The 14,425-nt window shown below is 31.2% G+C and overlaps 1 protein-coding gene across 1 annotated transcript; it reads left to right on the top strand.

The window, feature by feature from the left end:
* The first annotated feature begins 345 nt into the window (after positions 1 to 345).
* LOC123896951 (protein ROS1C-like) lies at positions 346 to 14,207 on the top strand. The gene is made up of 18 exons (XM_045947401.1): positions 346 to 1,267; positions 5,505 to 5,595; positions 5,673 to 5,888; positions 5,924 to 6,155; positions 6,249 to 6,328; positions 6,444 to 6,528; positions 6,615 to 6,706; positions 6,789 to 6,857; positions 6,944 to 6,980; positions 7,061 to 7,143; positions 11,441 to 11,821; positions 12,192 to 12,228; positions 12,308 to 12,365; positions 12,853 to 12,941; positions 13,030 to 13,095; positions 13,186 to 13,300; positions 13,749 to 13,787; positions 13,876 to 14,207. Exons 1-18 carry the CDS (start codon positions 346 to 348, stop codon positions 13,986 to 13,988), a joined length of 2,805 nt encoding a protein of 934 aa, XP_045803357.1. The 3' UTR covers positions 13,989 to 14,207.
* Positions 14,208 to 14,425: the final 218 nt, after the last annotated feature.

The following is a 14,425-nucleotide window of genomic DNA, read 5'->3' as shown; positions in this document are numbered from 1 at the left end:
TATGATCTCGACTCTGGTTACATTTAGTTTCTAGTTTGAATTTGAACCTTAGACCGGATAGAATAAGTACCTCAACTCACCGATCAAGTTTTCCACTTGGGATAGATAAAATAACCTGCATTCAAACACAAAAAAATATTTTATCTTAAAACCTTCGTGCTCTTTCTTATCTGTTCAAGTAATGATACAATTTGCAACTCTAAATATTTACAAATAAAACGATGACTTAACACTAGTCTATAGTTGATATAGGAACAATATTAATTTTTTTTTTGACAAAAGGAACAATATTAAATGATTTTAATATCTGCTAAATTGTAATATTAATAAACTATTGTTTTTGGAATGTGCTTGCTTGATTATACAGGTGAAGATGTCGAATTATGTCCACCATCGTCTTCAAAGAAAAGAAAGAATAGCCAAAAGGATGTTAATGATGAGCTGCAAAAACCAGTTAAAAGGAGGAAATATCGGCCCAAAGTGGTGTCTCAAGTTCCCAAAAGAACAAAAAAATCCCAGCCTAAAAGCAACAACACTCCAAGACCTGCAACTCCGAAGCAATTGAAAACTTATGTCAGAAGAAAGACTCCTAAGCCCAAAGTGGTGTCTCAAGTTCCCAAAAGAACAAAGCAATCCCAGGCTGAAAGCAACAACACTCCAAGACCTGCAACTCCGAAGCAATTGAAAACTTATGTCAGAAGAAAGACTCCCAAGTGTCAGCGACCATTATTTGTTGATGGAGATAACAATTCTCTTCCATTTTTGGAAAATTTCAACCATTCAAAGGTTGAACAGGATGAAATTGAGACTTCATTGTCATGTTTAACTCTAGTTAAGCGGAAAAAAGTTAGAAGCCAAATAATACAATTGGTAAAACTCTTGACTCCTTCCGCAAAGGGGAAGAGGTCAACAAATTTTATCAGGAAGAGAAGATGTTGGACAGATTTGTGTGACGGAATGTCTAGAACTAGTAGAAAAATGGAATCTCTTATCAAGAGAATTGTTTCTTTGAAGAAACAAAAACATCTAAAGCCCAATAAGCTAGTTGCTCGCAAAAAATCGGGAGAATTAGTTTTGTATAAAAAAAAAATTAGAGTTGACGTAATACTTGATGAAGAGACGTTAAGAGTATCGAATTTGCTTCTTGCTGAAAGAGGACACCATGAACCTAATCAAAGTGATGAACAGAAGCAGTATTGGAAGGTGACAAGGGATTTCTATCAGAAAAGGTTTAATATGTTCTTACATCGAATGTGTCTCATCCAAGGTATGTTTTCTTCTAGTCAATTTCATATTCTATTATTAGTATCTACAATTTTAAAAAGGTGACTACTTCTCTACCCTCACATAAATTTAGGGTAGTTGCCCTATGCTGATGTGGCACCAATGAAATTCATCCATGTGTATTTAAGTCAAACATAATTAATTTTTTACCATAAATTATTTTGACTACTTTTATTTTCAATTAATTATATTTTATGTTACTAGTTTTCTTTAATTATATTTTAGACTATGTGTAAATATAATTAGAATTAATTTGATCATTGAATGCTTGTTTCTAAATGTTATATATTGATTCTAAAATACCAATGTTATTAGTAAAAAAAAAAAAAAATCAATGTTAGTTTAAATAAAAATAATAAGAGAACAAAAACAACAAAAAAAAAAAACTAATATCTCTAATTTAAATATACAATTCCACTTGTACATTTATTAAATGAAATCAAATAATGCTTCAAAAAAAATCAAATCAAATAATCCATGCTATTCCGGTGTAAATACTCCCTCCGTTTCAAATTACTTGTCGTTTTAGAAAAAAAAAATTGTTAGCTATCTAAGTCACTCATGTAAATTCCAAATATTTAGGAGTAGTTGAAACCGTAAAAGATTATATATTTGGAAAATTAAAGTTTGTTTTTTTAAGTTTTCAAAAAAAAAATGTTTGTTTTTTAAAAAAATTGGTACATAACATATTAAATTTATTTGGAAAGATAAGAAAATTGCTTTTTTCGCCCCCCATGTTCCTCTTAAACCCCCCAAAAATCCCAAAATAACCTTGAATTTGGGGGGTTTAGGAAGCTATGGATCCTAGGATCCGAAATATATTATGTGTGGTTTGTGGGATCCGAAACAAGCCAATTATAGATGGGAACACGTTTTGGGGGGGGGGGCGAAAATTGTGCTTATACGTTGGTTTGGAGTCTACAATCCAAAACCAATTATGTTCGGATTCTGCGAACCGAAATGGTCACGAAAATCACAGGTTTGGATCATGCGAACCGAAATGGTCACTAAAATTACAGGTTTGGAGTGTATAGTCCAAAATCAAGTTTTCTGCAGAATTTTTTTACAGTTTTACAGGCCAACATTATGCATGTTCGGAATTTGCTCTTATGCATGTTAACCAAAATATTTGCGGGTTCAACTACATTAGGTTGTGCAATGTCGGGTTCATCGATGTTCGGTTTCATTTCAAACGGAGGTTCGGCCATCACAAACCCTACCTATCACAATAAATTTCAAAATTTTAAAAAGCTGTCCAGTTTGGCATGTGGGATCCGAAATGGGTTCGGATTGTATGAGCCAAACGCGACTGCAATCATAAAACCATGAAAATTGAAAAAATTAACGGTTTAAAGTGCTTATTACCTCTTGTATGACTCCGATTGAGTATTGCGCCCCTCTTTGAGTGAATAAACGTTGCTTTCAAGTCTCTGATACGCCAAAAAAATCGCCCTATCTCCAAAGCTCCCAATTGAGTGTCCAAGTGGTTATGAAAGTGCAACTTCTGAAATATAGGCTATATAGACTCTATTCGGATCCTACACACCGAATATGAGCGTTTCCGGTTGGTAGAATCCGAAATGATGCAAAATTTTAAAAATCAAAGCATTTCGGATTGTACAGTCCAAAATCAAGTTTTCCTGGGCAAATCATCAACGATGTACAAGTCAGGCATAGCTAGCCAATGGCTTGTTTAAACTGGTTTCGGATTGTATGGTCCATATCAAACAAGTTTCGGCTTCCATACTCCAAAACCGTTAAAAATAAGGACGTTCGGATTGTACAGTCCAAACCCAGGTTTTCCTGGGCAAAACATCACGTACAAGGCAGGCATAACCAGCCAATTGCTTGTTTAAACTGATTTCAGATTGTATGGACCATAACAAACAAATTTCGGATTCTAGAGTCCAAACGCATTTATAGGGTCAAAATGGTCACTTTGGGGGGCCTTGGAGGAAACAATGGAGGGGAAAAAAGCAATTTTCGAAAGATAAAGTGCGTGGAAAAAAACAAAATAAGCTTATTGGTGAATTAAAATAAGGGTATAATAGGAAATTAAGTGCAAAAATACACTTTCTTAAATTTTTTTCCTTCTAAAACGACAAGTAATTTGACACAGAGGGAGTATATAGTATTTATTTTTTCAATCTCTTTAAATCATTGCATAGATTAACGTTGGTCGATATGATGTCGATCTTAGAAAAAAGAGGGGAAAAAATTAGGTTAAGTAATTAGGTTTAGGTTTGCGACAATGGTCCGACCTTTCTTTTAGTTCAGATGAACTATTTATATTTTTACTTGTGATCAATAGTTAAACCCTAAACAAGTTCAAGAGTTAGTTCGTCTTCTTAAAATAGTCGAACCTTTTCATTTTGATCGGATAAATTTCAGGTAGACCGCACTTGTGATCGATCAAGCTTCTGTGTGATTGTTTTGCGACAATGGTCCGACCTTTCTTTTAGTTCAGATGAACTATTTAAATTTTTACTTATGATCAATAGTTAAACCCTAAACCCTAAACAAGTTCAAGAGTTAGTTCGTCTTCCTAAAATAGTCGAACCTTTTCATTTTGATCGGATAAATTTTAGGTAGACCGCACTTGTGATCGATCAAGCTTCCGTGTGATTGTTTCCCAACAATGGTCTCTATTTCCTTGATATAGTGCAAGTTTAAGAGTATGGTACTTGATATACCTAGTCTCTATTTCCTTTTATGGAAAGGCAAAACAAATCATTTTTATTTATTACTAGATCATTCTTTACAAAACCCGTGTCTATTGCATATTGTAACCCGAGTAAACTGTGAAATACCCCCTGAAATTTTAAAATTCGTCAAATACCCCCTGAAATTTGGAAATTGACAAATACCCCCCTGAAATTTTAAAAAGTCAACCAAATTGCCTTCTGGCGTGGACTCTGACTCGTAGTGCAAGGGGACAATTTGATTGACTTTTTAAAATTTCAGGGAGTATTTGCCTATTTCCAAATTTCATGGGGTATTTGACGAATTTTAAAATTTAAGAGGGTATTTGACGGTTTACTCATTGTAACCCATTACTTGGTGCAATTAATTCGATTCATTTGAGTTTTGAATTTTCAATAATATGGTAATAAATATTGAATTATATTCCTTATTAGTCAACAATCATAAATCAAATTCTTCTTAACTCAGTGGCCAATCAATTGGATCAATTTTCTGCTTATCAAAAAAAAAAAAAAAAAATTGGATCAATTTTCTTGATTACATTCTCCTAATTTCATTTTGTCTTCTCTAAACTATTTTTTTTTCAATTTTTTCCCGATATGGACAACCAAAGAAAACAAAAACAAAATGACGATGAAAAAATAAGTAAAAAAAAAAACAGGAAAAAATACGCTAAAAAACATAACATCTAAGAAATTGAAAATCATAAGTTTTAGAATCTTGAAGAAATCCGATAGATCGGTGGCAAAGACTGCAGTAAAGATTGACATCGGATAACACAAAAGCGGAGGAGCCGTAGAATGCTATCATGACGGTGGTGGAGGCTGCAGCAGAGATTGAAAGCATTAAGAAGAAGAAGAAAGTTTTTTGACAATAAAAAAAAAGTTTTTTTTTTACGCGAAGAAGAAAGTTGTTTGAGACGTAATACAATTTGAAGAAGAAGCAAACAAATTAGAAGTAATTAGGTCCAAAATATAAATTCATAGAATATAATACATAAAATATAACTAAATAAAAATAAAAATAGTCTAAATTACTTTATGGTAAAAAATTAATTATGTTTGACTTAAATAAATGTGGATAAATTTCATTGGTGCCACATCATCATAGGGCACATACCCTCAATTTATGTGAGGGTTAATTAGAAAAAACCTTTTTAAAAATTAAGAATGTAACATAATGTTGTCGATTTCATATTCTATTATTAGCATTGAGAAGTTTTAAAATAAAAAATGTCAGATAATGTTTTCAATCTTACAATTGATGATGACTTAGTTTCCATAAGTTGAATTAGACGAATTTAAGGAAGTGCAAAATTTTATAGCCTAATATTAATTTTTTTCTCAGCGAAGATATCATTATTAACGAATTTTTTATTAAATATGACTATATTTGTTAGTGTTAATTTCTAGTAAGAAATTCTTTGTTCCGTGTCAAAATATTTGTAAAATGCATGCACCAATTTGTTGTTGATTTTTTAAAAGTTGTGATTATAATTAGATTCATAAACTTTGTAGGTGACAGACGATTCACACCGTGGAAAGGTTCTGTTTTGGATTCTATGGTTGGAGTTTTCTTAACTCAAAATGTGTCTGACCATTTGTCAAGGTAAAGTTATAAATAGATAATTAATTAACCCAATTTTTATTTGGCATTGAATATTAATATTCACTCTTATGTTGTAGCAATGCATTTATGGCACTTGCTGTGAAGTTCCCTCTCAAATCAGTTAGCTGTGGACAAAGCAACAATCTATTTCTTTCAGCTCCTAAAGTTGACAGCGAAACTGAAAATAATTCATGTCCCATGGAGAAAAACTTAAACTCTTCCGAAGTTAGCCGTGAACGAACCAACGTTGAAGAGATTGAAGATCAGGAAGCCAACGAATGGAGAGAAACTCAGATTCTCCTGGCTTGAATTTTGGTATGAAACAAACTCCTAATACAAAAAAAAGTAAGAAAGAAGAGAGAGAAGAGGAAAATAGGATCCTATTGGAAAGGAAGAGACAACACTGGGCTGAACTAAGAAAAAAGAACATTGAAAGTCATCGACACCGTGATCATGGGGATTCTATTGATTACGAAGCAGTAAGAACAGCAAAACCTGATGACATTGCTGCAGTTATTAATACTCGTGGGCAACAACACATTATTGGAGGCAAAATACAGGTACAGAAATATTTAGTTTGTTGTTAATAATACATATAACTTTTGAAATGTTATTATTGAGGTAATTATAATTACTACATTATATATTTGTAGGCTGCATTAAACAAGATAAAGGACTCGGATGGAAGGATGGATTTAGAATGGCTAAGAAAGATTGAACCAAAGGAAGTAAAGTAAGTCTAAACATCTATGTTCCTTTGCAAATTTTCTTTTTTCTTTTTGTTGTAAATTGTCTTTATTAGGCATCAACATGAGTTTTTTTAATCAAACAAATTGTTCATGTTATAGGGATTATCTTTTGGACATATATGGATTGGGATTGAAAAGTGTGGAATGTATAAGGCTTTTAGCTCTTAAACATGTTGCTTTTCCGGTAAGAATATAAGAAGACAGTGAATGGAGTTATTTTTGTTAGACACACATGTTTTTTACTTATAAAAGATTTGTCAATTTTGAAAGGTGGATGTAAATGTTGCAAGAATTGTTGTACGTTTGGGATGGGTTCCGCTGCAACCATTACCAGAACATATTCAAATACATAATTTAGAGATGTAAGTCTCTCAAACAGTTTATTAATTTATTACTATTGTGTATATCACTTTTCATTAATCACAATATTTTGTTTTGAAACAGTTTTCCAGATTCAAACAAAATTCAACAATTTCTTTGGCCAAGACTATGCAAGCTTGATCACGAGACATTGTAATTATTGAGCAACTTTTTTTTTATCTATTTGAGCTTTGTATTAGGTTAACATATCTTACACATGATATTATTGCCTTGTATAGGTATGAATTGCATTATCAGTTGATAACTTTTGGAAAGGTACATATTAAAGTTATTCAGAATCATATATTTTTACCTTTTTATTAAGAAAATCAAAAACATCATAAAACATTTTGTAGGTTTTCTGCACAAAGAGAAATCCGAATTGCAATTCTTGTCCAATGAAGGACGTGTGTGAACATTATAAAAGTTCTCTTGCAAGGTATGTGTTGCATTTATTTATTAAATTTGGAGAATACGTTTTGGCTTCATGCTTAAGGGAAATAAATAAATAAATAAATAGCTTTGACAATTCAGGTATGTTTTCTAGGAAAGTTTTGTGTAGAATGTAGATGTAGATTATTTGTTTTGGTGAATCTATGTCGTAAAAATTGGACCTAATCACAATAATAAATCACATATTTATATAAAGTAATAATAATGAAATTAAGAATAGATATGGTAGAACTTATCTTTCTGGATTTAGTCAACAGCAACATAACCAACCATGAACTTTCAAACCAACCATGAATGACCTGCAAAATAGTGAACTATGGAACAATACCTGAGGCGTGCTGATCGCACTGTCCTTAAGGATTTATCCGCCGCATAGGCGCAAATCCCCCGGGATTCAACAGGTCCTTCCCGGATATGAATCATATCCGAGGTGACAGAACTGGCAAGATATTACTATTCTCCGGTGATGTAATCCAGGAAGATAACTCAATTGTACGTGAAAGAGGAAAAATTATTTTCTCAATTTAATAGTGGGGTTTAAAAACATAAGGAAGAAGTAAGTCCCCTTTTTTTTTTCTCGTCCCACACAATCATATCTCTCTATATAATATACTCATGCTCTATTAAATAGTACCAAACATAACCTCCAATCCTAATAACTAGGATTAAAAACCAAGTAAATAGGAATTAAACAAAACGTGTACTATGTTATGACTTGGTCTAAAAGTAATTAATTTAATCATTATACAATAATTAACTTTAAAATAAATTACTTAGTTAAAATATACAACAATCCCCCACAATTTATTTTAAAGTACAAGAGTTCTCAAAATCATTTCCTAGATTAACATCGTTGATGTAATACATCAAACTGGTGTAGCAAGCTATATGAACCAGTGCTAGACTGATAGTACTTAACACACAGTAACATTGGTGTAGCAAGCTATATGAACCAATGAAACTTTGCGTATGTTAGTGGTCTATCAATCGCATTACACCCCCACATTTCTTGCTGTTGCCGCTGTGTTGCGCGAAATAGGCCGTGCGCGTGCCTGGTTTTCATGAGTGCTCTAGAGACCCGCCACGGTCTCATGCAAGCGGCCCCACTTGACACTCATATAGGTGATTCCATCTAGTGTATGCTACAACCATACACCACCCATAAGGGCTTATGGTAACCATTAAAAGCCTTTAAAGCTTACCCCTCAAATTAATTTTAATTTAGCACTTCTCATAGCCCTTATCATAACACATAGAAAATGGACAAAATAATTTTAGTGCTAACATAACTAACAAGTAACTTGTTTTTACCCATATGAACCTTCTTCATGGGATCTCCAATCACAAAGGTTGGGTTCCCGTTACTTGTCGTTTTCCAGTGGCATATTCATTCCTATCAATTTTCTTCCCAGGGGTTAAGTCAACGGATCCGATCAATTCACTAATATTGACTACGACGTCTCAAAGTCAATCAATCTCATATTTTCATAAGTTTATAAAATAAACTCGATTTTCACAATAAGTTTATACAAGTCTACTTAGATGGCTACTAAGCGACAACTTATTCATCAATAAAATAAATCTACTTATAGATTTATCTCACTGGCTCATCTCCAATTATAAATTTATTATATAAATCTACTTAGAATACTTTCTAAGCGACACCCCACATTGAATAAATGTGACTTCATTTGTGGATTTTTATTCAAGTCTACTTGAATGATTTCAAGCGACAGTGCCCCACAATAAGGACAATTTATAATTCCACACATAGTGATATATTTTCTCATAAACAAATTTCACCAAACATCATTGTATTATTTTAATACAATGGATAATCACAATTTCACTAAACATCATTGTATTATTTTAGTACAATGGATAATTCACAATTTCACGTACATCATTGTATTTCTAATACAATGGATACTCCACAATTTCGTATACATCATTGTATTATTATTATATTACAATGGATAATCCACAATATACCATATTATAGTTTATGATATCTCAAAATATTTCATGAATCACAATCATGTACATGTCTACTTAGAATATTTCTAAGCGACAACTTTCTATCACATAGTATATAGGCATCTCTATGAATACCTCAATGTCATGAAATTTCTCAATAAGATTAGAATTTAATTTATATGCACCATCGGTGTAAAATTATTTTGCACATGCGTCCAATAATATACTGACACATCATGTATGGTAATTAAAAACACATGATGTGTCACATTCATTAAATAATGTGGCAACGCGTAATTGGATGTATGTGTAAAAAAAAATTACACCGACGGTGCACAACAATTAAACTCATAAGATTATCTCCTCAATTTGCTTTCAACTCTACAAGGTTACATGCTTCGGTGGTATCAAATATCACTGCATCACTTCACTTGAATAACATTAGTGAACAATATAAATATTGAATTGTTTAATTAACACAGCAAAATGTTAACCACCGAGTTTAGAAGTCACAGTTTAGATACATACACTACTATCATATATTCCATTCTATTCATGTAACTATTGTGGAAACATCATGATCTCAGTTTAAATCCTATTTTGGCAGAATTGTATAATTATTAGAATCACAAGAGAAAACTTAGCCAATATCAATTCAGCATCAATTTAAATTATTGAAGTCTCGTGACTTATAACACTATAACGTATAGACAAAAGCCAAAAATTAATAATAAAATGAAATAATGATAATCATCACACAAGATACATTGGTAAAAAACTTCAGCAGCACATCAATATATTAGGCATGTATATATCTATAAATTTTGTTGTCAAAGTCTCTATCAAATAGGGAGTCTTTCTTATATCTTTCTCACTAACTCACAAACACAAAATTAATAATAATTGAAACTTGTTCTCCGTTGTAACATATAAAAGGACCAATACTTATTTATGCAAGTTGCATAATTTCTCATTCTGAATTTTTTACTATTCTCATGAAAGTTTGTAGACAATAACCATTTTTATCAGTACTAGTACACACACAATAGCTCATAAAAAATTGTGACAATCAAATTAAAATATTAAACATAATTGCAATCACTTACTTGGTTGTTTTACCACATTCTCTCATATGAAGCTAAATGAGTTCGTTCAATTCCTTCAATACACATGACGCCCTTTTTTTCTTTGAGTGCACTTCTCGTGTATGAACATTACAACATCACCGTTTGTAACATAAACTCACCTCTTCATTTCATTAAAATTAGTCCTCAGTCCAGATGAATGCTACCTCGATAGAAACTAGCAATTTAGGGTTTAATTAATAAAAAGATAAATCCTTAAGATTGTCGTAAAAATTGGACCTAATCACAATAATAAATCACATATTTATATAAAGTAATAATAATGAAATTAAGAATAGATATGGTAGAACTTATCTTTCTGGATTTAGTCAACAGCAACATAACCAACCATGAACTTTCAAACCAACCATGAATGACCTGCAAAATAGTGAACTATGGAACAATACCTGAGGCGTGCTGATCGCACTGTCCTTAAGGATTTATCCGCCGCATAGGCGCAAATCCCCCGGGATTCAACAGGTCCTTCCCGGATATGAATCATATCCGAGGTGACAGAACTGGCAAGATATTACTATTCTCCGGTGATGTAATCCAGGAAGATAACTCAATTGTACGTGAAAGAGGAAAAATTATTTTCTCAATTTAATAGTGGGGTTTAAAAACATAAGGAAGAAGTAAGTCCCCTTTTTTTTTTCTCGTCCCACACAATCATATCTCTCTATATAATATACTCATGCTCTATTAAATAGTACCAAACATAACCTCCAATCCTAATAACTAGGATTAAAAACCAAGTAAATAGGAATTAAACAAAACGTGTACTATGTTATGACTTGGTCTAAAAGTAATTAATTTAATCATTATACAATAATTAACTTTAAAATAAATTACTTAGTTAAAATATACAACAATCTATTCTAAACCTATCACAAAAAACTTTTGAGACAATTGTAAGCACCAACCTTGTCTCTAAAAGCACCGCCATGTTGAGTGTAATATGTAAATATCTTTTTAATCTGTTGTAATCTATTAATCTTATTAGACTATGGTTATAGCCTTTAAGATTGGCTTTGGTATAATTAGACTATGCAATATATATATATATATATATATATATATATATATATATATATATATATATATATATATATATATATATATATATATATATATATATATATATATATATATATATATATATATATATATATATATATGCAGGACAAAACTTGCTTTACCGCCCTCAGATCAAACAATTGTATCCAATGCATACTCTGATCTGCTAAGCAACTCTAAATCAACATTCATTACTGAGGAGCGTGAGCCTATAGTTGAGATGCCTGCATCACCAGAACCTGAAGACATTGCTTTAGATTTAGAGCTTGATGAAGAGCTTAATGAAGTTAAAGACATTGAGGATATTATGATAGTCAACCTCAGCAATCAAGAATCACCATGCTTGCCAAATATACTTGATAATTCTTTTGAAGAGTTTGATTATGGCATGAATACATCATCAGCTATGGTATTAAGTCAAGATGCTGCAAACATTCCTTTACTAAAAATGAAAAATGTTAGCCGCCTGAAAACTGAGCGCTTGGTGTAAGTTTTTCACTTTCGTATAGTCTGATGCTATTTATTTATTTAGATCTCTTAATATTATCAAATTATTCGATGATGTTTTATCTCTATTTAATTAATATATGTTGATACCATTCATTCCTTAATCGTATGCTATGCCTGTGAATAACTCTGCAAACTTGTTATCTTATAACTTTATATCATATTGTTATAGAACAATTGTTGAAATTTAAAATTATAGTTTAGTTTAATTATTGCATTTTTTAACAGCATATAGATATTTTAAATTTAAAGAAATTACTTAAACTTAATTCTTTAGATGCCAAGCCTTACACATTTTTTTCTTTCACTTTTTTGTGCCTTAAGCTTTTTCTTTCATTTTTCTGTTCAGTTATGTCCTCCCAGATAATCACCCTCTCCTAGCAAAGGTAGGTACCAAAACAATCACAGTAAGCTTTTATATACACATGCAACTTATATTTATTCATATTTTAATTTTTTTTACAGTGCGCTCCACGAGAACCAGATGATCGTTCCCCTTATCTACTGGTTGTATGGTTATCAGGTACTCCATTCGTTCTTTTTATATGTCATTTTCCACTTTTCACATACATTAAGAAAAATTGATAATATAATTAATGGTTACATTTTGTGTATACTTATTACTAAATTGTCCTTTGTATAGGATGTACTATATTCAATATTAACTTTTCATCTTTTAAGACAAATCAGTAGGATTAATTGTAGTTATGATTAGAACTGGGCAAGGTTTTTTGGGGCACCAAAATTATTTTTACTATATAAGCTTAAACTCAAATAAAAAAAAGAAGAAAGTTTAGATTGAACCACATATGACATATTCATATGTAATATTTAAAAAATAATTAATATATTAAAATCATTCTCTCTTTGTACCCAAGAAAACATTCCTTAAAAAATTGTGTCAAAAATTTTTTCCACGCATATGTGATTTCACTATAAAATTAGTGAAAACTAATTGAACACAAATAGTATTAAGCACAAATACCTACATTTTTTGTATTCTTAAAAAGCTGAATTAGAAAGCTCGGATGAAACAAGCAAGACCGGCTTGCAAGAGGAAGAGAACAGTCAAAGTCAAACCGTTCCTGGAACACTGCTGGTAAGTTAAACTATGAAATTGCTGCTGAGTTTTGAACACCATGTTTTACAAATGAAAGTGTTACTAGATTCAATAATATATTAAACAGATACCATGCCGAACTGCAATGAGAGCGCGTTTTCCCTTGAATGGAACATACTTTCAAGTCAATGAGGTGAAATAATTTAAACCTCCATTGTATATGTTTGGCTCATAAAGTACGGTACATGATGTCTTGAAAAATAATATATATATTTTATTGTAGGTTTTTGCTGACTATGCTTCAATGATACAACCAATCAATGTTCCTCGAAATTTGATATGGAATCTAGAGAGACGGATGACATATTTTGGTACCTCGTTTTCATCAATAACGAGAGGTAAATAAACATGATACACTTTTCATATTTTTTTTTGACATATGATACACTTCGATTCTAGTAAATAAACATGAGTACACAGTTTTCAAAAGAATATTTTCGCATTTATCTCCTTAACATGTGCCCGTAGGCACACATTAACATTGATTTTTTTGTTTTTATACAAGAGAGGGCAATAGCCCACTAGTAGAATTATTTTATTTCACTTAATTTTCTCTCTGCAATAAATAGTTTAAATACTTTTGACAAAACAATCAATGTCGCTTGAACTTTGAAAATAACACAAATAATAATTAAAATTTTCCACAAAACCGTTACTTAAGTAAAGAATATTTTGACTTTATTTATCAAATAGTAATAATATGATCTATAGTATTAAAAAGAAACTTTGAATATTTTGACTTTACTTAAATAATTATAATAACTATTCTATCAAATATCAATGCAGGTTTGTCAATGGAACAAATTAAGAACTTGTGTTGGAAAGGTAAGAAAACAATATCAATTGCTTAATGTATAAATTCCTACTTGATGACAAGAACACAATATGTGATGTCCATTTATATTTTATATAGGGTTCATTTGTGTGAGAGCCATTGATACAATAACTGGAGCTCCAAGGCCTATAATATCTATATTACACCGCAATACAACAAGTAAAGTTGAAAAGACAAACAATGAATCATAAGTAATTCATTTCGGTGTTTAATGTTATGATTCTTCAGTTATATTGATATTTAAGCATCATGTTATATACAATCACTACTAGAAATAGTGACTGATTTTGTAGGACCGAAATAGTGACTAATCTTGGTGACCGTAATAGCGACCGAACTCAGAGACTGGCTTAGAGACTGAGTTTACGTCGCAACGAGCGACGCATTACTCAACACTAAAGTGACTGGTTATAGCGTCTGATTTATTTAATTTTAAAAAAAATCATTTTATAAAAAAATCAATCGCTAAATCGGTCACTAATTTTGATTTTCTTAAAAAAAAAGTTGTAGCCCCATGTAATATATATATAAATAATATAACAAAACACATTACTAAATTAAATTATGTAATATATATAAATATAAATAGGAAAGTGTTAAATAGTGCACCCAATGCACTAGTTAAACA

This window comes from Trifolium pratense, linkage group LG7 (assembly GCF_020283565.1).
Source record: "Trifolium pratense cultivar HEN17-A07 linkage group LG7, ARS_RC_1.1, whole genome shotgun sequence".
Lineage (NCBI taxonomy): Eukaryota > Viridiplantae > Streptophyta > Magnoliopsida > Fabales > Fabaceae > Trifolium > Trifolium pratense.
This window is presented reverse-complemented; position numbering and strand designations above follow the sequence as displayed.